At 51.0% G+C, this 27,541-nt stretch overlaps 1 protein-coding gene across 1 annotated transcript in view; it reads right to left on the bottom strand.

Annotated features, from left to right (window-relative positions):
- ADARB2 (adenosine deaminase RNA specific B2 (inactive)) overlaps positions 1–27,541 on the bottom strand; it is a 236,151-nt gene that overhangs the window by 63,450 nt on the left and 145,160 nt on the right. Inside the window, exons 2-3 of the mRNA XM_068987813.1 lie at positions 6,295–6,381; positions 3,749–4,620 (exon numbers count right to left, since the gene is read on the bottom strand). Of these exons, the coding sequence (XP_068843914.1) occupies positions 3,749–4,620; positions 6,295–6,381 (959 nt within the window). The remainder of the gene's footprint in view (positions 1–3,748; positions 4,621–6,294; positions 6,382–27,541) is intronic.

Below are 27,541 nucleotides of genomic sequence, written 5' to 3'. Positions count from 1 at the left end.
CAGCAGGGGAGGGGCTCTGTTGTGTCCCAAGTGCGGCTGTTGGGGCTGATGTGCAGTCAGCCCCAGGTCTATTCCACAGCCTAGGTGTGTGTGGGAGCTCAGATCCCAGTTTGCAGTAAAGGGCTGACCTCTGGAGGCAGTTTTATTTCCATGATGATACATGTCCCTTGGCTCCCTCTCCCAGCAGAGAGCTGTGCCACCAGGGAGTAGCGAAGGTGCTCTGGGCACCTGACCAACGGCCAGGCCTGGCCGGGGCCATCCGCTCCCTGGGAGGACCTGCAAAGGGCTTGATCAGCATGCAGCCTTGGTAGCTGGTTTCAAAGGCACACCCTCCCACCCTCGGGGAGAAAGTGTGCTGCTTGATTTGACTGAATCTTTCAGACACTGTTAGTACCACCGCAGCCTGACATGGAAATTTTAAAAAAGAAAGGGAAACAAACAAAAACAGGGCATCACTGAGGGCGAAAGACTTTGGAGCAAGACAAGCCCGTGGTTTTCACACGAGGGGCCGTGTGTCACCGTCTCCCTTCGCCTTCCCGCCAGCATCAACGTAACTTTCAGTCACTTTCTTCTCCATCACGTGACTGATGCTCTTCCGTTTCCACAGAGCAGAAGCACTGAGAGACAAGGCTTTCTGGCGGAATTTAATGCTGTTGTGAATCCCAGTCTTCTCATGCCAAGGGTGAGGAATGACCACAGAGACACAGGTCTTATGATTTTTACCTTTTTCTCTTTTAACAATGATGTTCCAGCTAACGAGCATTTATATTCTGTCGTGGTCTTTTTATTGCGCCCACACTTCTTTAAACCCAGAGGAAATCTGAGCTTCAGGCCTGTCCCCCACCTCCCCCTGGTCTCCACGGGCACCTCATCACTGGTGTTTGCACAGTGTCCACTCACTAAGGCCTGCGCTGGGCAGTAGAGAATTTAATAAAGTTGTATTCTCGTCACTCTGGCAAAGAGACCTGAAGTCAGATCTTGTGAAATTGAAGAGAGGGACCAGCCTGGTTCTTAGACACCCCTCGTGTTGAGGAGGTGGTGGAAATCCAACATGTCCATGATTTTAATCTTCATTGAGAATGTTATTCTTCAGAACTGCTTTAGACTCAAAGCCAAAACCAGCCTAAATGACTCTTTCCTGCTGGACAGGGGTGCTCAGCCTGGAGGGACAGATGTCTCACTTGTCCAAGGAGGGTGGTGTCTGGCGCCGAGGGCAGGGATCCCTGGGGGCAGATCCCTGGGGTCTGGGCTGAGGGGTTCCTAGGGGTTGAGTTGCTCAGAGTTGTCCTCAGGATGGGCAGAGCCTCTGACCCACTGAGCCAGCCCTGCTGAGATCTGCTCTGGGCTGAGGTTGAACAACCCAGGGCAGGTCCTGACCTGCCTGCGTGGCTTCAGCACTGCAGATGTCTGGTCCTGTGCTTCCTGCAGCCAGAAGTCCCACACCGCTGACTGATTTTATTGGCGGGCCTGGAGAGCGAACCATCGAACAAGACCCCAGGTGTCCTGTGCACCGAGCCTGCCCCCAGGGCAGAAAGCACCAAGTCCTGAGCTGGATACCCCAGGGCCAGAGGCCAGGTCTCTCCAGGGTGAACGCTGCCCTCCCCACCTGCCCCGGACTTGGGCAGGGGCCTCGCAGACCTTCCTGGGGGTGTGCACAGCAGGGCCAGGGGCATGGCTCCTAACACAGGTGCTGGTGGCACGGTTACACGGGTGACAGGTCGTGACCCTGGGGACCAGGACTGGCATGAGTGGAAAGGATGCATTGCAGATGGCATAGACGCCCGGGCAGAGGAGGCAGTGGAGCTGCGTCTACAGGGGCCCTGGAGTCTCTGAATCTAGACCACGTCCAAGGTGGGCTCTGGACTTCATAAGGCCCCGGAGGTTGCCTGGTGCTGAAAGGGGAGCGGGCAACGTGCTCCAGGACAGCCCAGGGTGATGGATGGGCCGCAGCCTCCTGCTGCTACGTACCCTCCATCATCCGGGTGGGTGTTAGCCGACTGTCAGGGAAAAATTATTTAGCGGTGGCAGCTTTCACTGACGTGCTGCATTCTGGGGTCAAACGACTGTTACAAAGCAGCAGTGCCGCCCGGTTCCCGCGTCTCGAGAGCGCAGGGTTGACAACGTGAAAGGAAAGGCGTCAAGGCAGGCTCACCGACATCCTTCAGCCCTCACGCAGGTGTGTGTGTGTGTGTGTGTGTGTGTGTGTGCACAGCAGAATTGGAGGAAGGGCTCTGCTCACTAGTGTTGGGCAGAGGAGGAAGGCCTTCATGGGCAGCCCAGGTCACCCGGCCTTAGAGGGGCTGAGGGGCTTCCTTGGAAGGTGTTGGGGGGTCAGAGCTACAGGCGAGGTGGAGACATTGGGCTGAGGAGAGGGGGAGAGACAGGTGGGGGCGTCAGGAAGAGACAGCCGGGCCACCACACTCCAGGCCAGGACTCGCGCCAACACCAAACACTCGCCTCTGTCCGCACTGTGTGTCATCTAAGGCTGTGTGGGAGGCGAGACCCGGGGAGATAATGGGCCAACCCCTCCAATTTGCTCCTAGAATGTGCAGTAAACATTTGAAAATTAATGAAGGAATTGGAGGCAGAGGTAGCAGGAGAAACAGCTGCCCCCGGAGTTCCCCATTATTCAGCGATTTCTGTCCCTCAAGTGGCTGAGTTGTGGGGACCAGACCGATACCCGCTGGGCCCGTCCATGATCTGTGCTTGCCAGAGTCAGAGAACTGCTCATTGGACGGATGAGAGGATGGACAGATGGACAAATGGGTAGAGGGACGGACGGACGCTGGCTTCTGGCTGTGATCTGATAGGAGGGCTCCGTCCAGCATCCCTCCAGCACCCCGAGTCCACCTCTAGTGGACACATGACCTCCTGAGGCAAACAGTGGATTCTGCGTGAGGTGCCATGAGATGAGGATGCCCTGGTCTGAGCAGAGGTTTACAAGTGCCGAGCTCTGACTAGTGACCTCGTGCAGACTGAGGGCCTTTAACTGCAAAGTCTTCTCTCCTACTGATGAGGAAGTGGATGAGGGGGACTTCTTGTGTCACCTCAGAGGGGACAATGCTCATAGATGAGGAGAAGGAGGAGGAGGCAGGAGAACAGGCCCCAGTACCAGGACGGTGCTCAGGACGCCTCCCCTATGCAGGGCTGAGCTCCGTGAGGTGCTACGTGTTGTGGGCGACAAGCCCCCGAGGCAGTGAGGGGCGGGTCCCCCTTGAGCTCCTCGCCCACCCAGCCCTCTGTTCCGGCAGAACTCCAGCCCCGGAGTCAGAGATGCAGCCCAGACCTGCACCAAACTCGCCAACTGCACAGAACATGCCGATGGGCACCAAACAAACCAAAGGGCACCGAACACGCTGACAGGCACTGAACATGCTGACCTGCATCAAACACGCCAACGGGCACCGAACACACCAATGATGAGCTGTCCTGCTGTGCTGCCCTCTCGAGTGCAGGGAGCCCTCCCCCCACTGCCCTGTCCCTTGTGGTCAGCATCACTCTTGCCAAGACAGCTGGCTGCCCAGCTCTCCATCACCTTTGCCCAGTCCCCCGGCATTCCTTTCCTTCCCACATTTGCTTTCAGGCTCTCTGTCCCCAAATCCGAGCTCGGCTTCTGCATCAAAGCAGGAGGGGCAACATCTGCTTGTCTGGGAGGCATAGGGGCCCCCCACACACGGGGATGGAGCAGGGAGACCACCTGCTGCCCCCGCCCCGCTCCCCCCTCTGGCAGCCACCCAAGGGCTCTCACCTGGGGCAGGAGGTGACTTCTACTCCTGCTGGGGATGTGGCTGGGCAGCCGGATGTCGAAGAGGGCCTGCAGGGCGGCCTGGGCGGCCTGGCCCTTGGCCAGCTTCTTGCTGCGTCCTGAGCCCTCGAACGTCCTCCCGTCCACGCTGACTGCCATGACGAAGCTCTGGGCGCGCCGCTTCTCAGGCTCCGAGAGGCACACATAGCGCAGGCCGGAGCGCAGCTCGTTCAACAGCACCACAGGGTTCCCGGTGCCGGGGGCCGTGGGCGCCCCCAGGCCCAGGCCCAGTGGGCGGCCCAGGAGCCGGCCCCGCTGGCAGGCTGTGGACAGGCACTCAGGGGCAGGGGGGCGGCGGCCCGGGAAGCCCTCGCTGGGAGATGCGGGCTCAAACCGCTGGAACAGGGCGTCGGGGAAGTCAGCCTGGTCGGAGGTGAAGTCAGGGGCCATGCCACCGGGGGCTGGGGGTGCCTGGCCAGCGTTGGGGAGCTGCACGAAGGAGCGGAGGGCCAGCTCGGCTGCCCGCATCTTGGCCTTCTTCTTGGTGGGCCCGGTGCCCTCGAAGGTGAGCCCGTTGACATCCACGGCCACGGCAAAGATGGGCGCGTGCACCGGGCCGGTCTGCGACACCATGCGGAACTGCAGGCCTGGCCGCAGCTCATGCAGCTGCACCAGTGCATTCTTGGGTGCTACGGACCATGAAAGCCGCCGCCACAGCAGCCTCAGGGGACACAGGTGCCCGCCGTTGCCCTCCTCCAGCGGCCGCTTCCTCTTCAGGCCGGGCGTGCCCCCTCGGGTCCTGTCCCCGGCTGGTGGTGGCCTGGCCTCCAGGTTGCTCACATTGCGGTTCTCCTTGACGTCGGCGCTGCTGGTACCTGGAGGGGAGACAGACCGTGTGACCCAAGGCTGTGGGGACCGTGGGTCCTGCTGCTGACGATCCCTCTCAGCACCTGGGCCGAGAGACGGGAATAACCCGCACTATCCCAAACTGGAGGTAAAGATGGAGAGAGTAACAGCTCAACCCCGGGAGCCCACAGCAGAGTGCCCGGAAATTCTCTGGGAGCTCTCCATGTTCTTACTGATCTCCCAGATGTGGGATGGGGGAGGCAGTGTGTGTGATCAAAGCGGCTGTTGTGGCAGCCGCCTTCTGAATCTCTCAGGAGAAGGTTTATCTTGGAGGAACCACCCGGCAGGACCAGCTTGCCCTCCTCCTGGCCTGAGATCGCATCCACACCCTCTGGTCATCATCCTAGCTCTGTCAGCCTCAAAGTTTAAAGTGAGTTGGGCAGATCCAAGTGTGGAGGAAGACCCCACCCACGTTGATCGGTAATTAATAAAAGCTGGTAGAAGTGCAGTCTCCCAGGACGTCCTGATACATGCTCTGGGGGTGATGCCACTCATGTTTTCTGCAGATGGGCAGATTAGGGGTTCAGCTCCCCCCAACACGGCCTCCCAAGTAGGCTGCATGAAGTCAGGGAAGCTGCAGGGCAGGACAGTGGTCATTCTGTGGCTCTGGGTCAAACAGGTGAGAGGTCAAAGTCCCCCACGACCACAGTGAGTGTGTGTGATCTTGGGCAGCCCCTCCACCTGCCTCAACTCCATTTCCTGAAGATGGAAACTGGGTTTGGCAGCTCTTGCCTGGAGGTTACTGTGCGATTGAGCTGGGGGACATGTGTAAAGGACAAGACCCCTGACACAGAGCAGAGTCAGATGCAGTTCTGAAAACAGCAGGAAAGGGCAGGCAGATACTGGTAGGTCTGCCCAGGCCAACTCCCCTGCTTATTTCAGGAGCTGGGATTCCCGATGAATTTCCTGGAAACTCCAGGACCCCCAGAAAAGAGGGCTAGAGTGCTTCCGCCTCCAGAAAGCCTGGCCCTGTGCCAGTTGCGAGACCAGGCTTGGGGACCCCCACGATGAACCCGTAGACACACCCATTGCTCCTTGGTCACCCACCCAAGAGCCTCAGTGACCATCAGCATGCCATCTGCTCCCACAAGCACATGCCTGACTCTGGCTGCAAAGGTGGCCACCTGTCAGATAACACTGAAATGCAAGACGTGTTCTGGTTGTGTGGACCATCTCACCCTCCACGCTTTCCTGCCTCAAGCGAGAGGGTTGCCCTGCCCGACACACGCACCCAACGCTCCCTCCCCTCACGGCCATCCGCTCTGGTCTCCTCGGGGGGTGCGCTGTCCAGATCTGCGGCCCCCCTGCCCCCCCGCCCCCCCGCCCTGATGTCTCTCCAGTTTCACAGGCCAAATGCAGTTTCAGCAGCAGGCACCCATCCAGCTTTTTCCTTGTTAAATAACTGGACATATTGTTCAAAGAGGCTGTGTTCACGTTCCTTTCTCTTTTTGGTTTGGAGGGAAAAGCAAAGAAAAGAGAGGAGGGATGGTCCAAGAGAACTAGTATCTTTTCTTGCAATGCCTGGAGTTCTCAGTCACATGGTCACTGCCTGGATTTCCTACCACTGTTGGGGTGGGGTGGGATCCCGAGTGGGATCCCAGGTTGGGGGCTGGGACCCCGGCTCTGGGAAAGGAGCTGCTTACTGAGGTTGTCCTCATCCTCTGCGTGCGTGGCCCCAGGGTTCAGGCGTTTGAAGGGAGCGATGAAGGCTGACAACATGCTCACTTTGTCTGGAAAGAAAAGAACAGGAAATGCACTTTTGACACCAAGTCTCAGGAAAACTCAGTGCTTTCACGTATTCTCATTACTGGGGATTTGGACATGGGAAGTTGAAAGTTCATTTTGGTTTTACCCTCTTCATTTTGGTTTAGTCTGTTACTGAATTTCGGACAGCATTTTATCAAATTCCCCTCTCCATTCAATATTAAACTTTATGATCTCCATCTTTCTTATTTTCTTATTTTTGGCATCTCCATGTCCCTCAAAACCAGAAGTCTTCACCTGCACACCAAGGTTAGTTCAGAGAGAAGCGAGGCAGACTGAGAGCTGTCTCAGCTAAACAAGTGTCCTGCAAACAGAGCCACGACCCTCCTCCCTGGAGGTGGAGACCTTTCTCTGTGGACTGGAAGTGCTTGAAAAAAAAGGACTTCTCAAAACTGTAACAAATACTCGATGTGTGTTTGAGCAGATGCGGGACAGGAGGAGGGAGCAGGGCTGAGGGCGTGGAGGGTCCTTTGAAGTGGGAGCGGTTATCGAGTGTTGAGAGGAGCTCGGGAGCCCCCTGCCTGCAGCCCTAGAGGTGGTCTTGGCTGCAGACTCCCCTGGGGGCAGCACAGAGAGCAACTTGAACCCAGGACGAGTTGGCGCTTGGGACCAACAGGCTCAGCTATTCCCTCTAAACAGAGGCCAAGGGCTGAAATAAGAGAATAACCAAGGAAGGGACCAAAAGGAAGACTCCCTATTTCAGAACGCTGACCCCAACCATAAGTGAGTCCACAGGAGAACTCAGCCCTGATGCCCCCAGAGCTCCTCTGCTCAGACCCTCAGGGCTGCAGCGTTCCTGACTTTCCACGTGACCTTAGGAGACCACATGTTCTTACGAAACCATGGATGGAAGCATGCAGCTGCTCATTCTGTGTGTCAGAGGTCACCGCAAGGTCACCCCTGCCCTTCCTGCTGGCTGGGGGTTCCAGGGCCCCCGTCAGGGACACTTTCTGTATCCTCCGTGCCTGGTGCTGCCTTGTGCCTGCTCTGTGCTCAGACAAGAGCCCCGCTCCGGGCACAGCTCCGCGATCTTCTGTGGAAACCTCAGCTGTGCTGCCAACTCCAGACCCAGGCCCGGAATGTTCTCTTTCTCTTTCTGTTCTGAGCCTGCTTTCTCTTTAGCTGGGCTTTCCAGAGGCCAGGGCAGTTCATGCTGAAATTCATTCAGGAGCCTGTTAACAGCTGTTGTTTCCAGCAGGGACAGGCAACAATATAATGCTCACTCAGAGAACAATAAATAACTCAAATACAGGAGGTTGCTCCCTCTTCATTCTACTGAACAAGAGGAATCAGCCAGGGAAGTCCCCGCTCCCACCCTTGCGGCTGTGCCAATTGTGTGGGAATGAAATCTCTTCTTGAGTTATAATTTCATTAAAGGAGCCCAGTAATATTCCAGAATGAGTGTGAAGCTCAAATGATTTAGTCTGGAACATTTTGAAATGAAATTACAATTTTCTAATAAACAGTGCTCCCAGCCAGACACCCACAAAACACACCAAGCCATTTCAGAGCTCACCTTAGACAAACTATGAAATACTTAGAGATGGTTTTCCATCCATCAGAGTCCTCCATTTCTAGGGTGGCCAGAGTTGTCAAATAAAAATTCAAGACATCTAGTGAAGACTGGGTTTTGGATACATGAGAGATATTTTTCTGTGTACATCGCTATAATATTGTGTGGGACATATACACGCTACAAAAATTATTATTTATCTGAAATGCAAATTTAAGGCAAAAGACTTGAATAAACATTTCTACAAGGAAAATGCACAAATGGCCAATAAGCACGTGAACAGATATTCAACATCATCAGGGAAACGGAAATCAGAACTAGGGTGAGACAGCCTCTCACACATGTTAGGCTGGCTGCTATTTAAAAAACCAAGAAAATAATACATGTGGGTGAGGATGTGTAGAAATCAGAACGCAGTGCACTGCTGGTGGGAGTGTAAAACAGTGCAGCCACTGGGAAGCCCATATTTCCACTCAGGTGTAGATCCAGAAGAATCGACAGGGGGATTCAAAGAGATACAGCACACCCATGTTCAAAGCAGTGTGACGCACAACAGCCAAATGGGGAGGAAACCCAAGTGTAGATGGACGGATGGACGGATGTGGTCTGTACACACAAGGGAACATTATTCATCCTTGAATTGGAAGGCGATTCTGATGCAGGCTACAGCATGGTGAACCTTGGGGACATGGTGCTAACCAAGGAAGACAGGCACAAAAGGACAAAAGCAGCGTGACCACTTCTGTGAGGCCCCTAGAGATGTATAAATCACCGAGACATGCGGGAGGATGGCCCCCGGGGGCTGGAGGAGGGAAACGGGGCTGGTCAGTGAGTGAAGACAGAGCCTAGCTTGAGGAAAGGAGGAAGCTGGACGTGGAGGTGGTGGTGGCTGCATAGCATAGAGACGTACTTAACCTCACTGAGCTACATGCTGGAGCACGGGTAATACTGCACCTTTTTTATTTTGTATGTTTTACTACAATTAAAAAAATAAAACGCAATTCAGGTTTAACTGCACATCCTGTGGATTTTTTGGTAATGCTAGCCCTTCATTGGTCCACTCCTCTGGTGTGATGGGTTTGGATTTCAGGCCGGCTGAAACCAGGCAGACAAGCCAGGCAGAAAGCCTCAGAGATGCTGAGTCAGCTCACCAGACTCTGGGTACCGTCTCTCGTGGGATGCTTCAGGAGGGAGAAGTAGTTACCCTGATAGCACATGTACTCTCGGTGGGAAACAGCGACTCCCAGAAGGACACACAGAGTCTTCTCTTTTTATCACAGTGCACAGCTTGTGGGATCTTAGTTCCCCAACCAGGGATCAAAGTGCTGTGAAAGCGCAGAGTCCTAGCCACTGGATGCTAGGGAATTCCCTCAGACCGAGTCTTTCGAAGGTCACTGGGGAAAAGGGTGAGGAACTTCATTTTCTATTCAGAAAAATTCCAAGACAAATTATTTGCTGTTGGTGCCTTCTTTGTGGTTGTTTCCTGCACACAGGCCTGTCGAGGCATCTACTTCTGCAGGTTCCCGGTGAGCAGAGCCCCAGTGCCCAGCTGCTTCTGTCTCCGTGTCTCTCACAGTCGTTTGAAAATCTGGCTGCATGCAGGTCGCAGACTGATGGAAAATAGAGGCCTTGCTTTTGTTCCTCTCAGTTCTGGATGGTTTGGGTCTGCTGAGAGCAGCGGGTAAACAGGGCTCCCGGCCTCTCACTGGGGAGTCAGAGGAAGGAGGGGGCCTTTTTCCCGGGAAAGCAGCTGAACGGCTGGATATCCCTGCCTGCGGATGGGTCTGTGGCTCTCAGCTCAGGCCTGGCGTCCCTGTGAACCAGCCGGAAGTTGTTCTGTGTGAGAGGCCCCTGTGAGGACAGCATGCAGGCCAGCCTCCAGTCAGGAGTGATTTGGGGGGATGTTCAGGTCATTAGTATCATGGCATTTTCAATGAGCTACATGGAATGAATGATCCAGGAGATTTGTATTATAAACCTTATTACTCAGTGCAAACAACTGCAAAATAAATGGCTTTGGCCCGTGTTGAAGTGATTTCGTGTGTTTTTGGAGCACGTGTGGGACAGAAGCCACTTCCTGGAAATGCATGAGATCACGTTGGTTGAGAATATTGATAATGAAGAAGAAATACAATTTGGTGATGACATAAAGATAGAAAAATGGAACAAAATGGAACAAAGTGGATAGTTCAGAAATGGAATCATACTTGTGTGATCAACCGACCTTCAACAAAGGTCTGAGTCTCTCGTTGGGGTGAAAGAAAGTCTTTTTAACAAGCAGTGCTGAAAAACTATACACCATCTTGGAAAAAAGTGAATTCTGATCTCTATCTTATATCATAATGAAAATGGTCACAAGATCAATGAAATATATATTCCTTCAAGAATGCATTCATTCATTCATATATATTCGTTCAAGATGAAACCTGAGCCAGAGCATTTGCAGAAATGTTACTCGAGGCAGCTCTCATTGGGAAGCATCCCAAGGGCCTGGTAACATAAGGATGTGAACATGGACTGTTTTAAATTCTTATTGTGGCTGAGATCAACAATAACAAGGATTGAGGATTAAGATACATTATGACACAGATGAATCTCTAGAACATCATGTTGTGCAAAAACCCAGGCTTAAAAGACAAGGTTCCTTGTGATCCCAGAAAAGGCACAGCCCCCCTTGGCAATGAGTCAAGCAGAGGTCACACACAGGTTACACTAGGGCCAGGGAGGCTGGCTGGAAGGGCGAGGGTCTTTCTGGGAGCATGAAACCTCCCACATGTAGTCAGAGACATGTGTTACACGGGTGTGCATTGCCCCTGGACTGTGACACACACACTTTGTGCATTTCTTTGTGTGCAAATTATATCTCAATTATTTAAAAATAATAAAGGATACAAAATGTGACTGGACAAGAAACTAAACGCTGAGAAGCGAGCATCAGCATGATTTACTCCAGGAAGGAGAAGCCCGAGGTGACAGATATTAAAGTGAACTGTATGTGCAGTCAGGCCTCCTAGTCAGGGCTTGGGGTTTTCGCTTTCTCTTTTGCTTACTTTGTAGATTTGAAAGCTCAAATTCATTTAAAGGGCTTTAAGAAGACAAGGCCAAAGAAAAGGCCTTTTGGGGCTGTCCTTGGACACATGGACACAGAGGGAGAACGAGCCCGTGTGAGTGGATGGTTAGGAGCGTCAGGCCCTGTCACATGCCCTGCAGCCGTGGAGCCTCAGTTTACCCACGAGGACTGAGGAGTCGTGCAAAGGTCTAAGGGTTTGGACCATACTATTGTGAACTCTGTGTTTGTTTTCACAGACTGTTTTGTTTATCAACAGTTTATGAAACAATTTTTACCAATTAAGATGAAAATTTAGGAAAAACCCTTTGGGGCAGGAGTCCATGTCAGTTACTTGGAAAATCTACCCATATGAAAGAACATGTTTGCTGGAACAAACATGTTACTTTTTGTTTTTGCTAAAAACCATAATTGCTAAAATGCCTGCTGATTTGATCTTTTCCTCTGCCTCCTGAGAAGCACTAAATTGTTCACAGGTTATTTTTAAAAATGAGATCAGTTCAGCACTTGGTCCTGCCCTATTTCAGCCATTTGGAGTGAGGTTTCTGCTCTGTCCTTGGCGTCCATGGGCCACACGCGGCCATGTCCACACAGCTCGGTGACAGCTGGAAGCGTCAGAGCGTGGTCAGCACCTTCGGGCTATAAACCCAGCTCTTTCTGTGCTCCCTCCTTGTGTTTCCTCTTCCCCAGACTTGCTCTGACAGACGGCCCCCAGGCCTGACCCACTTTCCTTCCTGCCATGTCTGCTCCCCCAGCACAGGTGTGTCGCAAACTGATGCTTCTATCCAAACAGAGACGAGGACAAGCCTGAGCAGGCGGGCTGCCCGGGAAGCCAGAGAACAATTAACCTCCGTGCAGGCAGTAGGGGGGAGGCAAGACGTCTCTCGCTGATTTTCAGGAACATGAATTTTAAGAGACTGTTCAAGCTGCCATCTCTGAGCTGGGAGTTCAGGCAGAGAAAGATTCTGGGCCTGTGACACGAGAGGGTCTGCTTCTCACCAGCCGGGCTCAGCTGGTAATGCCCAGAGGATAAGATCATGAGCTTGGTCTTGAAACTGGCAGCCAGCCTGTCTGTTCCTCATTCACTGTATCGGCTGAACGGTGTCCTCCCCAAATTCATGTAAGTCCTGACCCCCAGGACTCAGAATGTGACCACACTGGGAGATGGGCCTGTAAGAGGTGATGAGGGTACAGTGAGGCCGCGATGGTGGGTCGTGATCCCCTGTGACCGGGACGAGGAGATGAGGACAGACGCTCATGGAGGAACGGCTGCATGAGGACACAGGGAGAAGGCGGTGTCCATGTGTCCAGGGCAGAGGCCTCGGGAGGACGGGCCTGCCCACACCTGACCTCCAGCCACTGGGCACACTAACATATTCACTCAGCAGATCTTTATTGAATGCGAGTTAGTTGCTCCCAGAATCAATACTGATGCCAAGAAGGAACAGTGTGAGGAGCCTGTCCTGTCCAGGGGGCTCAAGGAGGTGGGGGAAACAGCATCTCACTGGAGGTGACCTGACCACTAATGACAGCACCTACCCTTTAGGGTACACCCCAGAGCCAAGCGTTCTTGTGTTGAAAGGTGAGTCTGGGCTGGGTCAGAGGGGTGGGGGCCAGGCCGGCTGAGGGCCCCTGTGCAGAGGTTCTGGGCAGTTCTGGAACTTGGCATCTAGGTCTGGGTGGACCCCCCTCACTGTGGGCCTGGAGCCTTGGTTCTGAACTGGGGGCCCAGGGGGCCCGAGGGCAGCAAACATAAAAGTTCTGGATGGTGAGTGGGGGGAAGGAAAAAGTGGGAAGGGGAGAGGGGGTAGGGGGAGAAGAAGGGCAGGACAGGAAGCTCATCCAAGACAGTCTGAGGCCCGGACATGGGTCCCCAGTGTCCCCGCACTCGCTTGCCCCCAACATTTTCATCAGGTCCAACTACACCTGCATTATTTTGGGAAGTGGGGGAGGGGCACCTGAAACCACACCAGCTCCCCCGAGATCTTGCTCTGCACTTCACACGAACAGTGGGCTCAAAGGACTGACAAGTGACTGACAGGGACTGTTGGCAAGAAAGTGCATCTAAATTAAAAAAAAGAAATCCTCATCTAAAGGTGTGTGTTTGCACTGCACCCAGGCTTGTGTAGAGTCTGAGGTGTGTATTCACACTGGGATCAGGCCTGTGTGTGTGGAGTCCGCGTTCTCCTCCTGACGCTCTGTTGTGACCAGCACACGGGCCAGTGTAGACGTCACTGGTGATGGAGGAGGCAGAGGTCGTCCAGCGAGATTATCATGTCTGTTGTGTGGCACAGCCCAGCACTGCCCAGATTTGGGGGCAGGCCTGAACACAGGAATAGGAGACACGAGCAGAAAAGGGGGCGAGTGTTGGGGCAGATGGGCTGTGGGCACACGCCTCTGGGCGCTCTCGGGCAGGGTCTGGATGGGGCGGCTCCGGCACTGACAAGGCCTAGGGGCCTAGGCTGCCTGATGGGCGGCTCCTGGCTCCTTTGGAGCATGATGCCATTTACAGAACGACACACTGCTTGTGAAATATTAGTTTCTTATTACTTCTAGTGAGCAGCAGACTGGGTGGAAAGCAGTGTGGTAGATGGATTTTCTATAAGATGGGGCACGTGTGTGTTCTCTATTAGATGCCATGAAAATCAATCTGCAACCTGGTTCAGGCTGGTAAAATTAGATCTAAAACTATTTAATTCTGTTTCAAGAGTGTCTTCCCATCTGATGCCTGGCCTGCAGACACACAGTGATAAAACACCCTGAGTTATTGGCGGCTGCGTGCTCGTCTGTCTGGGGGAGACGCACCAGGTGTTACAATGGCCGGAGACCGGGACACATTGCGAGTCCCTCGTTTTTGTGAGGCTCATTTTAATGCTCTTATTTTGCATTCGGCTCAGTTTGGTAGTAAGATGTGGCACATGCATGTTTTTGATTTGCCTGAGAACCTGTTTCCGTGTATTTGGAGTCAAGCCCCACGATACAGAGTAACTGTTTGGGGCGGGCTGTTGGGAGCTGGAGTGACACTCGAACACAGGGATGGGGCGTGGATTCGCACCACTGCTTTTTCAGTTGGAAGCTTCTCTATGTGGGGGCTCTGATAAGAACTGCAGAATCGAGGGTTTCCATGGTTGCCTCATCAGGCACTAGCCTTGCCGACAAACACCTCTCGTGGCTCCTGCTGGCAGGAGAGCCCGTGTTACTCTGTGCTGAGACCCAGGCCCTCCCAGAGCTCCGTGTGTCACGCATGGAGCGTCAGCAGCACTGGCCTCAGGCCCGCACCTCCTCCTCGGCTCCTTGGCTCCTGTGGAGCTCCCGTCCCAGTGGTGCTGGTTGGAGACGAGCGAGGGGCAGTGTCACAGCCCCAGCTACCCGTGTGTCTGGGGTCTGGTTGCCTTTAGGGCTCAGAGAGAACAGGGCACCATGCCCCTTCTGGAGCTCGGAGGCTGGGGGCACCCCGGATGAGGTGCCTTCCTGCTGACCGGCTCCTGCTTCTCGGTACCTTCCTTATGACAACCTCCTAAGTTGCATTTAAACAAAATGTAAGCATATTGTTTCAACACGAGGACAAACAGGAGGCAAACCCTTTCTTTGAACCAAGCCAGTTCAAGGACACCCCTGGATCATGGCTGTGTGGACACTGTAGCTCATGGTCACTGTGTCTGGGACCTGAGAGTTTGCGTGCCAGGCACCTGACCAAGGAGCTTCCTTGAGGCTGGCCAGCTCCTGGGGACACGTCTCTGAGTGTGTGGGCCCTTCTTCTGTGACATGCTCGGGAGTGATAATGGTCTGTGTGTCTGGTCCCCAGGCAGTAAGCTGACAGCCTGCCCTTGAGTCTCGAGATGACCAATAATGCCACAAAGACAGAGCCACCCCCTGCCCCCGCGGGCTGTCACTGCACTGCTGGCATGCATCAGAGTGGCAAGGACAGAGCCAGGCCAGGGCACTGGGACGCACGATGCCACTCTGGACACCCGTGCGCCTGGTGAAAACATGTCATCGCAGGACTCAGTGATCCGATCTCTAGCTGCTGCAGTGTGGGCCTTGGGGGCAGCATTGAGAGTTGTGAGCCGCCCAGGACCTGGCGTCTGCCCCACTTGCCGAGACAGACTTGGCTGATTCAGGAAAATCCATGGACCTAAAGGATGCTGACCAGACCCCCAGAGGCTAAGTGATGGACAGTGGTTCTGAAATCCCCAAATCTGAGCTGGAAAGAAATATATTAGGACCATCTCTCTCATCCCCAAGGAAGCAGTAGATTAAGCCCTGGAGCAGATCTTTTCTACCGGTTCTTCTCATTAAAATTGTTCAAGAACTTGCTGAACCCTACCTCTCTTTTTGCCCACATTAAGCTAAATCTCAGGTGGAAGCTTTCTACATACAAGTCCTGGCATTAAAGCTGAGTGGGGCTGCAGAGCCCCTGACCTGCCTCCTCCATCCCCGGGGAGCCTTCCTACTTGCTCCCGGCAGGTCCTCAGAGACCCTGGGTACAGCACCAGTTGATTGAGGACAGCCCCCCACCTCCTCCCCGGCCCAGGGTCTGTAACAGGCTTGATGCTGCTTATTTGGGTGTTACTGGTATCGACTATGTCTCAAGAAGGAGTAAAACATCAATTTTCTGTATCACCTCAACTAACACTCGGGGCAGTCATTAGCTGCTAGTATTGCCTCCTTCTCATCAATAAGAAAACCGAGGCAAGGCAGGATTACATGATTTGCTCACACTCACATTCAGGCTCTGATTCACGGCTTCTGCAGAGCAACCATGTCTGCAGAGTCCTCAGCCCACAGACCCTGCGAATTGTGAGTTCTGGGGAAATGCAAGGGCTGTTCCCAGGGCTGTGAAAGTGCCTGCATACAGCAAGTGTCACCTGTATGCTCAACAGAATCAATTCTGCAGCAACAGCTATTGTTTTTCTGCTTTGTCAGAAACACAACATTGTAAGTCAACAATGCTTCAATAAAAGAGTCATGGCCAGTGATGGGGACCAGGTCACCAGGGTGGGACCCTGGGTGGAGAAAAGATGGGCTCAGTACCACCTGGGACTTGCCTTCAGAAAAGCAGAAGAGCCGAGTCTGTTTCTTCATTGCTGCTAGTGCCGTTTTTCTACGTAAATTCTCTAAAACTCCTGTTCAGAACAATTTTTTCTTGGAACTGATTTAGAAACACGACAGAAGTAGAGCCTTCAACAGGGCTGACACCTTTGTTTCTACTTTGTCCTGGTTGAGTTACCAGGAATTTTGAGGAGGATTCTTGTTTCTGAGAAATTGTCAAGGACTCCATGCAGGTGTTTGGGGTGAAGGCAACAATTGAGATGCAGGTGCCCGGTCGAGCGCCCTTCTCTCAGCGAGCCCAGTGCCTCCTGTGAGCTGGGATACCTGGGGGGGTGGTCCCTCCATGGGGGTCAGGCCTAGGGCAGCCCTCGGGCCTTCAAGCAAAATTGCAAAACATCCTCAAGAGCTGGGCTTGTCCGCTGCCGCCTGGACCATGCAAGTGTGTTGAGAAGGGAGATGGGAAACATTTGCTGGAAGGAGAGTTTGCTGAACAAATGAATGTAAAATATCTGTGTGCAAATCTAAGCCAACTTGAGTTTAGCTCTGTGGGTTTGGGACTCTGCTCCTGCTTCAAAATTGTTCTTTTTTCTTTAGAGCTATTTCATCTATAAATTCAAAACTGTCCAAAACAGTAGAACGTACTTCTGAGTCCATGCACAAAGACCCCAGAAGGCCTTCTACCCAAGTGAATGTGGGCAGACCCAATGGTAGTGACCTGTGCACGCATCCTGGAAGGGTCTGGAGGCTCTGGTGTGGGGCAGTGTTGGTGTGCCCAGCTCCAGCTCTGGGCAGGTCCACTGGTCCCCAGGAGATGTGGGCATAGCTGTTGGTCCCACTGTGGAGCCATGCCCCGTCTCAGCCCCTGGGAGCCGGTCACCCTCTGCGCCCTCATTTTCTCCCCTTGCTACAGAAGGAGCAGCTTCCCATGAGTTAGCATGAGCATCACTATGGCAACCGCATCCAGGGGCAGGCCTCTTAGGGACGCTGATAGTCCCTTTCCCCTCCAAGCCTGTCCCACTTCTCCCCACTTGGGACCCACCCCACAGACAGCGGGACCAGAGCCTACAGGAGGGCAGCAGGCCCTGGGGCCAAGGACTCTGGGCCTGGAGGATGAGTGGATGGTAGGTGGGCAGAGTTATGGATGGAAGGGCCCATACATGGAGAGTGTGGGGATGAAAGATGGGCAGACACCTCACCTCGTCAGAGCTGGAGAGTACAGTTGGGAATGTGGAGACACCAACTGAGAATGAAAGCACTCTTTTTGTGCGTGAGGCTGCTATGTCACAAAATGATTGTTTGGTTTGGTTTTCCTTAACCATTTCATCAAATTGATTTTGTGTAAAAAAGCTGCTTCAATTGAGTGGATTAGCTGTTTATTAACATTAAAAATAGTGATTCAGTTTCAGGAAAGGATAAAACTAGACTAGGAAAAGTTATTTGCTTGATTGAGTTGATGTATGTCCTATACTCCTTTTGTAAGTGTAACAACATAGCCCTGGAAGAAATAGATTCTCCCTTAACACTGGATTTGGGGCAAATAAGGTTAAGGGGATAGGTATGTGGACAGCACTGGTTTTAAGAAAAACAAGGAGGAAGCAGGGGGTTGCATACACACAAAAATGCAAGGCGACACATTTGGCTACTGTGTCTGGGCAGCGACTCTTGATTTCGTATATGATTTAAATGCATCGATAGAATCTGGTGAATGGAGAAGGACCCCCACTATAATATACTTAAGCAGTGAGGAGAAAATCAGTGTAGGAGGTCTATCTGGGCTCCCAAAGTGGGGTGGGTTCTAGGGGAGCCAGGAGCCACCCCTTGAAGGGAACAGGGAGTCTGGAGGCTGGGTCATGGTGTGCAATGGTGCTGTGCACACCACGGTTTTGTTAACTTCTGTTATAGCCCCTCCAAGCAGTTTTTGTCAGATAACTGGTGAGGTCCACGTCCAAGGCTCCCGCTCAGACGACCTGCCGAAGCAGGAGTCTCCTCTCTCATCGCTGGATCTACATGTCAACTATGCACTCGTTAGCTTTTGCACAACATTGCTGTGCTCGCTTTAAGCCTCTTCAGATTAAAGATGCATCAAAGTGATTCAGTTCTCTAAGTTGTGGGCCAGAAATCAGTGTCTCTCTGGACATTATCCAAGAGTAAAATGTAGCACAAATTGCTTTTAAAAATTAATAATTCACAAAATCTATGGGCTAAGCCTGGTCTGGCTTGAGAAGATAAGTAAAATAAATATTGTAAAGTCAATTTTTAAATAATCTGTGGCATGGAATTTAAGCACAAGAGAAAACATTTAGCAATTAGGCAGGAGCATTCGCTATATGATGAAATGTGAATGATAATATTTAAAAGTCTTGCACCCTGCTCATCAGCAGGAAACCCCTTCTGCAGCTCTAACCTGGTGCACACAACTTATGCCATTTCTCTGTTTCATGAGTCCTGCCTGGAGATGTTCCTGTTTGAGCAGTTACTTTTATAAGTGTTTTTACATCGACAGCTCTGTGTAAGGCTGACGAGAAGTGGCAGAGACAGATGTTTGATGAGGTAGTGTCAGACCAGTGCAGTCATGGGAAATAACATAATTAGATCCGTCACTAGCTGGTAACCAGTGCGGGCATATTTATCTAATTATCAAGACTGCACGTTGACATTCGAGGGGATTTCATCATAAGAGGTTTATATGATTTAGAGTTCAGGCTGATCTCCCGACTCTATCTACAAAACAGAAGCTGGCCTCTGGGTTACATCTTTTTACGATGAAGAATAAAACCCCCAGTGGCTGATGGCAGGCAGTCATCATTCAGAAAGAGGATCAACTGACAAGGCAGAGGACCCAGAGCAGCGAGAGGGGAGGGCAGTGTCCTCGGACTCGGGACCCCGGCTGCAAAGGACGGAGGACCACGTCCAGGACTGTGGCTTACGCCCAGGACAAACCAGAACACGGTCCCGAGGCATGGGTGCTTCCTCCCTTCCTCCCCGGGAGCCTGCATTGCCCGTCTACCCCAAGTGGGTCAGTGCAGAGGAGACCGAGAGGGCAGTCTTGGCATCTGAGTCCCCGGGTCCTTGCTCTCCGCTCTGCTGTGTTCTGCATCCCCCCTCCCTCTGTGCAGGGGAACCACTCAAGGCCCCACACCTTCCACCTCCAGTCAAAGCGCTAGCAAGAGTCACGGCCAATGACAACAAACACACAGATAGAAGTTCAGCGTCACTCACCGTTAGAGAAACGCAAGTCAAAACTACAGTGAGGTCCCACCTCACACTGCTCAGAACGGCCTTCATCAACAAGTCTACCAACAATAAATGCTGGAGAGGGTGTGGGAAAAGGCGATCCTCCTACACTGTTGGTGGGAATGTAAATTGGTGCAGACGCTATGGAAAAGAGTATGGAGGTTCCTCAGAAAACTAAAATGACAATTACTATCAGCAATAACTTTCTTGGACACACATCTGGAGAAAACTCTAATTCAGTAAGGCTCAGGCACCTCTATGTTCACTGCAGCACTGTTTACAAAAGCCAAGATATGGAAGCAACCTAAACGTACACTGACAGATGGATAAATGGATAAAGATGTGGTGCATATATATATTATATATATATAATGAAATATTACTCAGCCATAAAAAAGAATGAAATAATGCCACCTGCAGCAATGTGGATGGACCTAGAGATTGTCATACTGAGTGAAGTAAATCAGACAAACAGAAATACCATATGACATATCTTATATGTGGAATCTAAAATATGACACGAACATATTTATGAAACAAAACAGACTCAGACATAGAGAACAGATTTGAGGTTCCCCAGTCCAAGGGGGACTGGGGAAGAGAGGCAAGGATGGAGAGTTTGGAATTAGCAGATGCAAATTATTAGATGTAGAGCCCATAAACTGTAAGGTCTTATGCACAGGGAACCACACCGAGTCTCCTGTGATGCACCACAATGGAGAAGACTATGAAGAAGGTTACACATATGTGTAACTGAGCCACTTGCCATACAGCAGAAGCTAACACCACATTGTAAATCAACTTACGCTTCAATAAAAAAAAGTCAAGGCCAATGATGATGGCCAGGTCATTAGGGTGGAGAAAGAATGGGTTCAGATACCACTTGGGACCTGCCTTGATCTAATCCAGACAAAAGGAACCTTCTGCACTCAGGTGGAGTCAGATTTTGCTGCAGACAGAGTGTCTGAGTCCTCTAAATTCATATGTGGAAACCTGACTCCCAGTGTGGTGGTGTCAGGAGGGGGGCCTCATCTCATGGGAGGTGATGAGGTTGTGAAGGTGGAAACCCTAGGATGGGATCTGTGTCTTTGTAACGAGATCCCGAGAGCCCCTGCCCTTCCTGCATGTGAGGACCCAGCGAGAAGATGCAGTCTGTGAACCAGGAGGAGGGACTTCACCAGACACTGTGGTGCTTTGATCTTGGATCCAGGGCCTCCAGAGCTGTGGGGAAGGACCCCTGCTGGGGCCCTTTGTTATAGCAGCTTGAACAGACCAACCAGTCTCACGGTCAAGAACAGCACATGCCTATGCCCATGGGTTCTGCAGTCCTTGCCTCCTGTGAGGATTTGCGTGGGGTGCTGGTTTCCAGGCCAGGGGGCCTGCTAGGACTTAGGGATCTGAACTCCAGCTATGCTCAACATAACTAAAATAATGGCACTCAAGGGACCCAGTTTTAACTTCAGGGTTGTTACCCGATGACGTCAAGCAAGCCAATGGATTTTTCTGGGTAAAAGTTGGCTATTTCTAAAAGCTGTGGGAGTCTGGGGGCCTCAGGGGTTATGTGGGGTTGGAACAATCCTCACAAGGGTCCTTTGATTACAGAATCTTATTCATGTATTGAAAAAAATATTCATTGACAACTTCAGGCCAGACGTGATTCTACACCCCGGGGGTGCAGCAGTGAACTCACTCATCCCCGCAGGGGTCCTGTGATGAGTAAAGACAAGTGGCCCCTTGGAGCAGGACAACGACACCCACCCTCCTGGTCTCTGTCGGTGATGAGCCCCACAGCTTGACCATCCGGAGCCACGGGTAGAACGAGGCTGTCTACTTGTCCTGCAGAGCCCGGGGCACTGGCTGCCAACTTTCACAGCCAGTGATGGTGCCTGGACCAGCCCCTTCTCCGCCCAGCATCCTGGCCCCCCACCCCCTGCAGGTCTCCACCCTGGCTGCAGCCCGCCTCTCGAGCCACACCCCTGCCTCCTCCCCCAAGCTAGAGGCCCCAGGACACAGGAGCCTCCTGGCCTCGGGCTACTGCTCACGCCGCTCTTCGCCTCCCCACCTGAAGTTGCTGCTGCTTACTTTCTCCCACTCCTCTGAGTCCCACTCACTCCTCAAGGCTGAGCTCTATGCCTGGGTCCTCTCTAGGACCTGCATGAGCTCCTAGAAACCTCCCCGTCCTCCTCTCTCCTGAAACACTCATGGTCTCAAGCCTCACCAGCCTCATCAGAGGATGCTGTGCACCAGCCGGGCTTTCACAGTGTTCCCCATCCACAAGGGGATGCTCAGCTTTTCTGGAGGTGGGGCATCAATTCCTCTTTCACACACGTCTTCATACCAGTGGGTTCTAGATACACAGTCGGGCCTCAAAGACTGTTGACTGATTGTCACTGAGAAATGCAGGAGAATATTAAAATGTTTTCATGGGACTTAGGAGTAAGCGGAGTCCAGGGTTATGGCCCACTAGTCTAGTGGACACTCTGTCCATGGACAAGAGCACATGCTGTGCATCCCAGGTGGGTCTATGTTGGAGCCGTGGTTCCAAATCTCACAGAGGCAGATTGCTTACTCTGCAGCCTCTTCCTGGAGTGTACGGCCTTGTGATAAAACTTCATATTCTCATGGTGGTGGCAGGATCGGGGGGGAGGTCACAAATGACTTTCATGTGCCCCTGGAGAGCTTGATCACTGGTTGGCCTAATTTCCCTGGATCATCTCCTAGGAAAGTTTCAGCCATAGCTGTGAGGCCAGCTTCCCAAATTGTCCATTCAGTGCACACGTAAACTCAGCACTTTGTGTCTCATAACAGTGCACCGGGAGACAGAAAAGAGAAAGAGAGAGAGGGAGGAGATAAATAAAGAATAGAAGGCACAGATGGGCCTGGACAGTTTCTCATTGCTTGTTCCATATGATAGAACTCAACACATCTGGTCGGCTACGAAAAGCATCTTTGCACTAATTTGTTTGTCAGTATCCATTGAGAGGACGATCTGTCATCCTGTCGTATTCCGGTTGCCCCGAGATGTCTGAAGACAAGGCTAGCCACAAATTGGAACAGTGGCCACCAGGGACCGAGCGGTGGAAACCACCAGCTGTTCTAAGTAACATCAACTGTGATATTTTTGAAGCTGAAATTTCAGCCTCACTTCTCCAAAGGCATTTAGCAGCTGCAAGAAAAAAAAGCTCGTCACTGTAGCAGGAGAATGTCCTGGTGTGTGTGTGTGTATGTGCGTGTGCGTGTGTGTGTATCACTGTATCAGAGGAATGAGTCTATTTCTCCTCATGTCCTGGTGTGTGTGTGTATGTACGTGTGTGTGTGCGTGTGTGTGTATCACTGTATCAGGGGAATGAGTCTATTTCTCCTCATGTCCTGGTGTGTGTGTGTGTGTGCATGTGTGTGTATCACTGTATCAGGGGAATGAGTCTATTTCTCCTCATGTCGTGGTGTGTGTGTATGTACATATGTGCATGTGTATGTGTGTGTGTGTGCGCACAAGTGCATGCATGCTAACCTGCATTACTGGCTGGAAAAACAATAGAACAAGGTGGTAAGAATTCAAGGAAAATGCGACCTCTGTTGTGCTTCTTGATATCCAAGTCTTTCTGGTCCGAGGAAACACAGACCATGGTTGTATAATTTGTCTTGATTTCCAGGAACAGGAATTGAGATTTCATTGTGTTGCCTCGTTTGATTTCGTGACGGTGTCATCTGGCCACGGCACCCCGTCTTCTGTCCTCACCACACCTCTTTCCCCACCTGCTCTGCAGGACATATGATGCTAAATGGCATTCATTTGTTTAAATTTCTGTCTCCCTGAGTAAGTTTTAATCTTCCCAGAGACTATGCTTTGCCGTGGAACACAACAGACTCTCAACAAACATTCCTTGAGTTGAACAAATTTGAATTTCTGTCTTTTTACAAGGCAGGAAGTGTGCTGACACGTTGTACCTAACGGACTGCTGGTCAGCGTCCCCAAGGTTGCTCTGCACTTTGCTGTCCTGTCCCCATTCAACAGGCTCCTTGGGGTCTCATCAAGGACGACTGGAGTGTCTAAGGCAGAGGTCCTTCCTTTGCTCCTCTCCTGAGGTCTCCTGGGCTGCCCCCCGAGAGCTGGCCCTGCTCTGGACTGAGTGACCCGTCCACCCCCTCCTTGTCCTTCTCCGTTTGTCAGCAGGTTGATGTACAACCTGACCGACATGATGCCCGTGGCATGTAGCGCACGGGCTGGAACAGACTCATAAACTCTGACTCAGCCAGAATCAGAGCCTCCCAACTGCACATCTGTTGCCGAGTAAGATGTTCAGAGAGGAAGGAGAGGAGGGTTCAATGTGGGCCGTGTGGTGTGGTGAGCTCCGTGGGGCAGCGCGGTTGGAGAGGCCGGATGAGCTCCAAGCTCCTCCCTCTGCTTGGGCTGGTCCCGTGAGCTGTGCTGTGTTCGTCAGAGGCTGTGCTTATATTTTATACCTGATAAGAAATGACAAAGCCAAATACAGAGAATGGGAGTTGAGGTCTGACATGCAGAGAAGCCTGCGGTTTAGTAGATGGTGGTATTCAGGCTTCCGGGTCAGAAGCCACATGGCACACGCGTCACTGCACGGATAGCCAGTCTCCGGGCACAGGAGCCCTCAGCAAGGGCTTTATTGGCATGGCTATTTCATTAAAGTTTTTTTCTCAGGATCCTGTAGATTTTAGGACTACATTACTTTGTTTCTATAGGCCCTCAGTGTAACACCTGACGCCTCTGGGGGATGCTTAGCTATTAACTGAATGAATGAATTAAAGCTTGGGAAGAGAGAAAAAACCATTAGATTGACTTATGTACATTATGACCTACTCAAATTGCTGGAGAATACAAAAACTGACTTTGCTTAATTAACTTGCATAAACGTACTGAACACAGTCAGCCCCTCCAGCTTCTCACAGAAACAGTCAACAGAGGTAAGAACAAAGCTCCCTAATTCTCCAAATTTTTATGAAATATGGTTGGTCATACTTTTTTACGAAGTCTTAGCTAATTACTCTGATCTTTACGTTTGCACTTTTGCTAAGGACGTTTTTTCCTTAGTGCATTTTGATCTAGAGTGCTGACTTACTTTTCCAAACAGAAAGTCCTAAATCACGAAGTCCCAAGTCTCTAATGGAGGTTGAGATTGCAGTCTGTCTCCTCTGTCTGACAGCAAACCTTGCTGTCTGGCTCGTGGTGTAGGTTTAAGAAATATTTACTCAGAAGGGAAGTGAAAGCTCCCAAGGATTGTCTTCTCTTTTGTCTTCCTCTTTTATTGATTATCATCCTTCCTGAGTCAGTTGTCCTGGGGCAGGAGGGGCTGGGCTGACTGCATGGACCCCCAAGGGTGAGGCAGATGTCAGGCTCACCTTGTATACCAGAGCCTAGCACAGCAGGGGACCCTCCATTCTTGAAGAATGAATAAACGGTTAAACGAACATCCCATTTTAAAGGTAATCCCAGGTATGGATGAAGCTGGCACGAAAAAGGCCCTTTGCTTTCTAACTCAGTCCAAGTTTAAAAACAATAGTCTTTTATTTTCCATCTGGTCCCTAATGAATTCAAGTTAACATTTAAACCCCGAGGTAAGGGCTTCCCTGGTGGCTCAGCGGTAAAGAATCCGCCGGCCAGTGCAGGAGACATGGGTTTGATCACTGATCCAGGAAGATTCTATGTGCTGCTGGGCAACTAAGCCCTTATGCCGCCAACTACTGAACCTGAGCCCAGGCGCTGCAACAGCTGAAGTCCACACACCCTTGAGCCCGGGCTCTGCAGCAACAGCAGCCGCCACAAGGAGAAGCTTGTGCCCCACGGCGAGAGTGGCCCCCGCTGGTCACACCTGGAGAGAAGCCTTTGCAGTGATGAAGACGCAGCACAGCCGAAAGCAAATACAATACATACGCAAAATTAAAAAACCCTGATGTAAGCTCTGAGAAAGGCAGTTATCATAATCCAAGAGGGAGGGAAATGAAGAGAGAATAAGGGAAGAAGCTGTGAGAGAGGAAGGGGAGTGTCGGAGAAGAGAACCAAGGTCACCACCATCACAACTGTTCCTGAACTGAGTCAAATTCAGGAGTGTGAGTCAAATTAAGACAGATGCATCTCACGTGTCCCTCAGAATGTTTGGCGTAGCGGGTAATGCAGGGCGTTAAAACGACCTATTCTTATTGCTTAATGAGCCTGACTGGAGGCCATATGTGTGATGGATTTTTAAATGATTTGGGGGGAAGAGGGAAAGGCAGAAACAGTGCATCCAGGGAGGTGGATTAAACACTCGGATCACCAGCCGCGTCTGGGTCGTTTCACATTCTTACAACCGCCTTGTACAACTGCGCCTGCGTCACAGACGTGGAGCCCAAGTCTTGCCACCGAGTTTATACGACAGTCACCAGTGGGCGAGGCCCTGACTGGCTGTGCCCGGCCGCTGTCTCGACGTCTCCCCAGTACCGTGAGTTAGTGTCAGAGCAGCTGCCCCTCTCGCTGATGAGGGGCTGGGGGAGGCAAGTTACCAGGAGAAGAAAAGATGGAAATACCATCCTGCAGAGAAGTTCCTAGCCCACATCATTCATAATAGGAGATTCAGTAAGATGTGTAATCACGTTTAAAAAGAAAACTGTTTCACAGGAAGCCTTGTAGAAAAGCCACTTGAGATGGGACAAGCCTCCGATGACCACGGGCACCCCCTCAACCTGTGTTTTATTAACCAAACAAACATCAGTGGAGGAGAATGCATGATCCGCAAACTCCGGGGCATCTCCTGTAATGTAACTTCATTTTGTAAGAGAGACCACTTTCACATGGTTCTCACTTTGTGTGTGCATGTGTGTGCGTGTGTGTGTGTACATGTGTGTGCCTGTGTATGTGTGTGTGGAATAAATAAACTTATTCATGCATAGCAGCTCCTCAGAAAACGCTCACTGTTACCAACTGTCTATTCATTTTCTAGCATTTTCAACATGGAGAATCATCATGAGGGAAACCTACAATTTCCTAACAGCTATCATTTTTAAATTGCTTTTGTAATTAGCCTGGATCACTTTTTGTTTTAAAGAAACTGTTTACTGATTTTTGGTGAACAGGCTTATTTCTTGTGCTTAAAAGCTGGTAATATTGGTGGTTTAAAAGGCAATTATGCTTGGCTTTTCATTCAAAAGCTTCTTTGATATTACAAAATAATGATAGGTGACAGTGTTAGGATTGGAATTGGGTTAGTCTTCGCGTAATGCTTTGTAGTGTTTAAACACTTTCATTATAATAAAAAAAAGCATTTACATTGTGAACACTAAATTTTTGTTTCCTAAAAATTTCCACTTTCCAAACCTTTTAGGGAATAGGATGCTAAGGCATGTTAATGCGCTCAGATGAGTCTGAGTTTCCCTTGGGGAGAAGCTACCTGAACTGCCATTTAAAGTTTTACATTTCTGCTCTAAATGAATGATTTCATTTGAGTAAAAGGTCTTATTTTCTATGATGAAAATTCATCTACTTCATGTAACTCTGAAGCATCTTGATTTATTACTGCCTATATTTTCTTCCAAGGAGAATATTCTTCCAGAGACATTATGCAAGAATCCTTATATTTCTTACTCTTTGGCATTTACTATTAATCTCATCATATCTGTGTTCATGCTTTTTGGATACAAAATTAGAAATATATAGTAGTTACATATTTGGATAAATACAACTGTGGGAATTCACACCCGGCTCAGCTGAATGAGCGTGCCTAGAGTGGCCAGGAGCTATGTTAAGCATTCTTAGAGAGTTGAGAAGCATTTTCCAGGGAGAGAGGAAGGGGGCTGGAAATACTCTGCTTCAATCTTCTAGGAAGAAATGCATAAAGTTTGTTAAAATAATTTTTTTGAAATTGTTTTTGTAAAGTAGTGTTGGTTGCTCAGTCATGTCTGACTATTTGCGACCCCATGGACTGTGGCCTGCCAGGCTCCTCTATCCATAGGATTCACCAGGCAAGAATACTGGAGTGGATTGCCAATCCCTTCTCCAGTTTTTGTAACAGATGTAAATAAAAAAACACTTTTCTACAAATTCGTGGGGATATAGACACTAGTATATGTATATGTGTGGGCTTTCCTGGTAGCTCAGCTGTTAAAAGAATCCTCCTGCTGATGCAGGAGACTCAAGAGTTGTGGGTTTGATACCTGGGTTGGGAGATCCCCTTGAGAAGGAAATGGCAACCCACTCCAGTATTCTTGCCTGGAAAATTCCATGGAGAGAAGAGCCATGGGATCACAAAGAGTC

Source organism: Capricornis sumatraensis, chromosome 15 (assembly GCF_032405125.1).
Source record: "Capricornis sumatraensis isolate serow.1 chromosome 15, serow.2, whole genome shotgun sequence".
Taxonomy (NCBI): Eukaryota; Metazoa; Chordata; class Mammalia; order Artiodactyla; family Bovidae; genus Capricornis; species Capricornis sumatraensis.
Note: the sequence above shows the minus strand (reverse complement) of the source record. Positions and strands in the feature narration are given on the sequence as shown.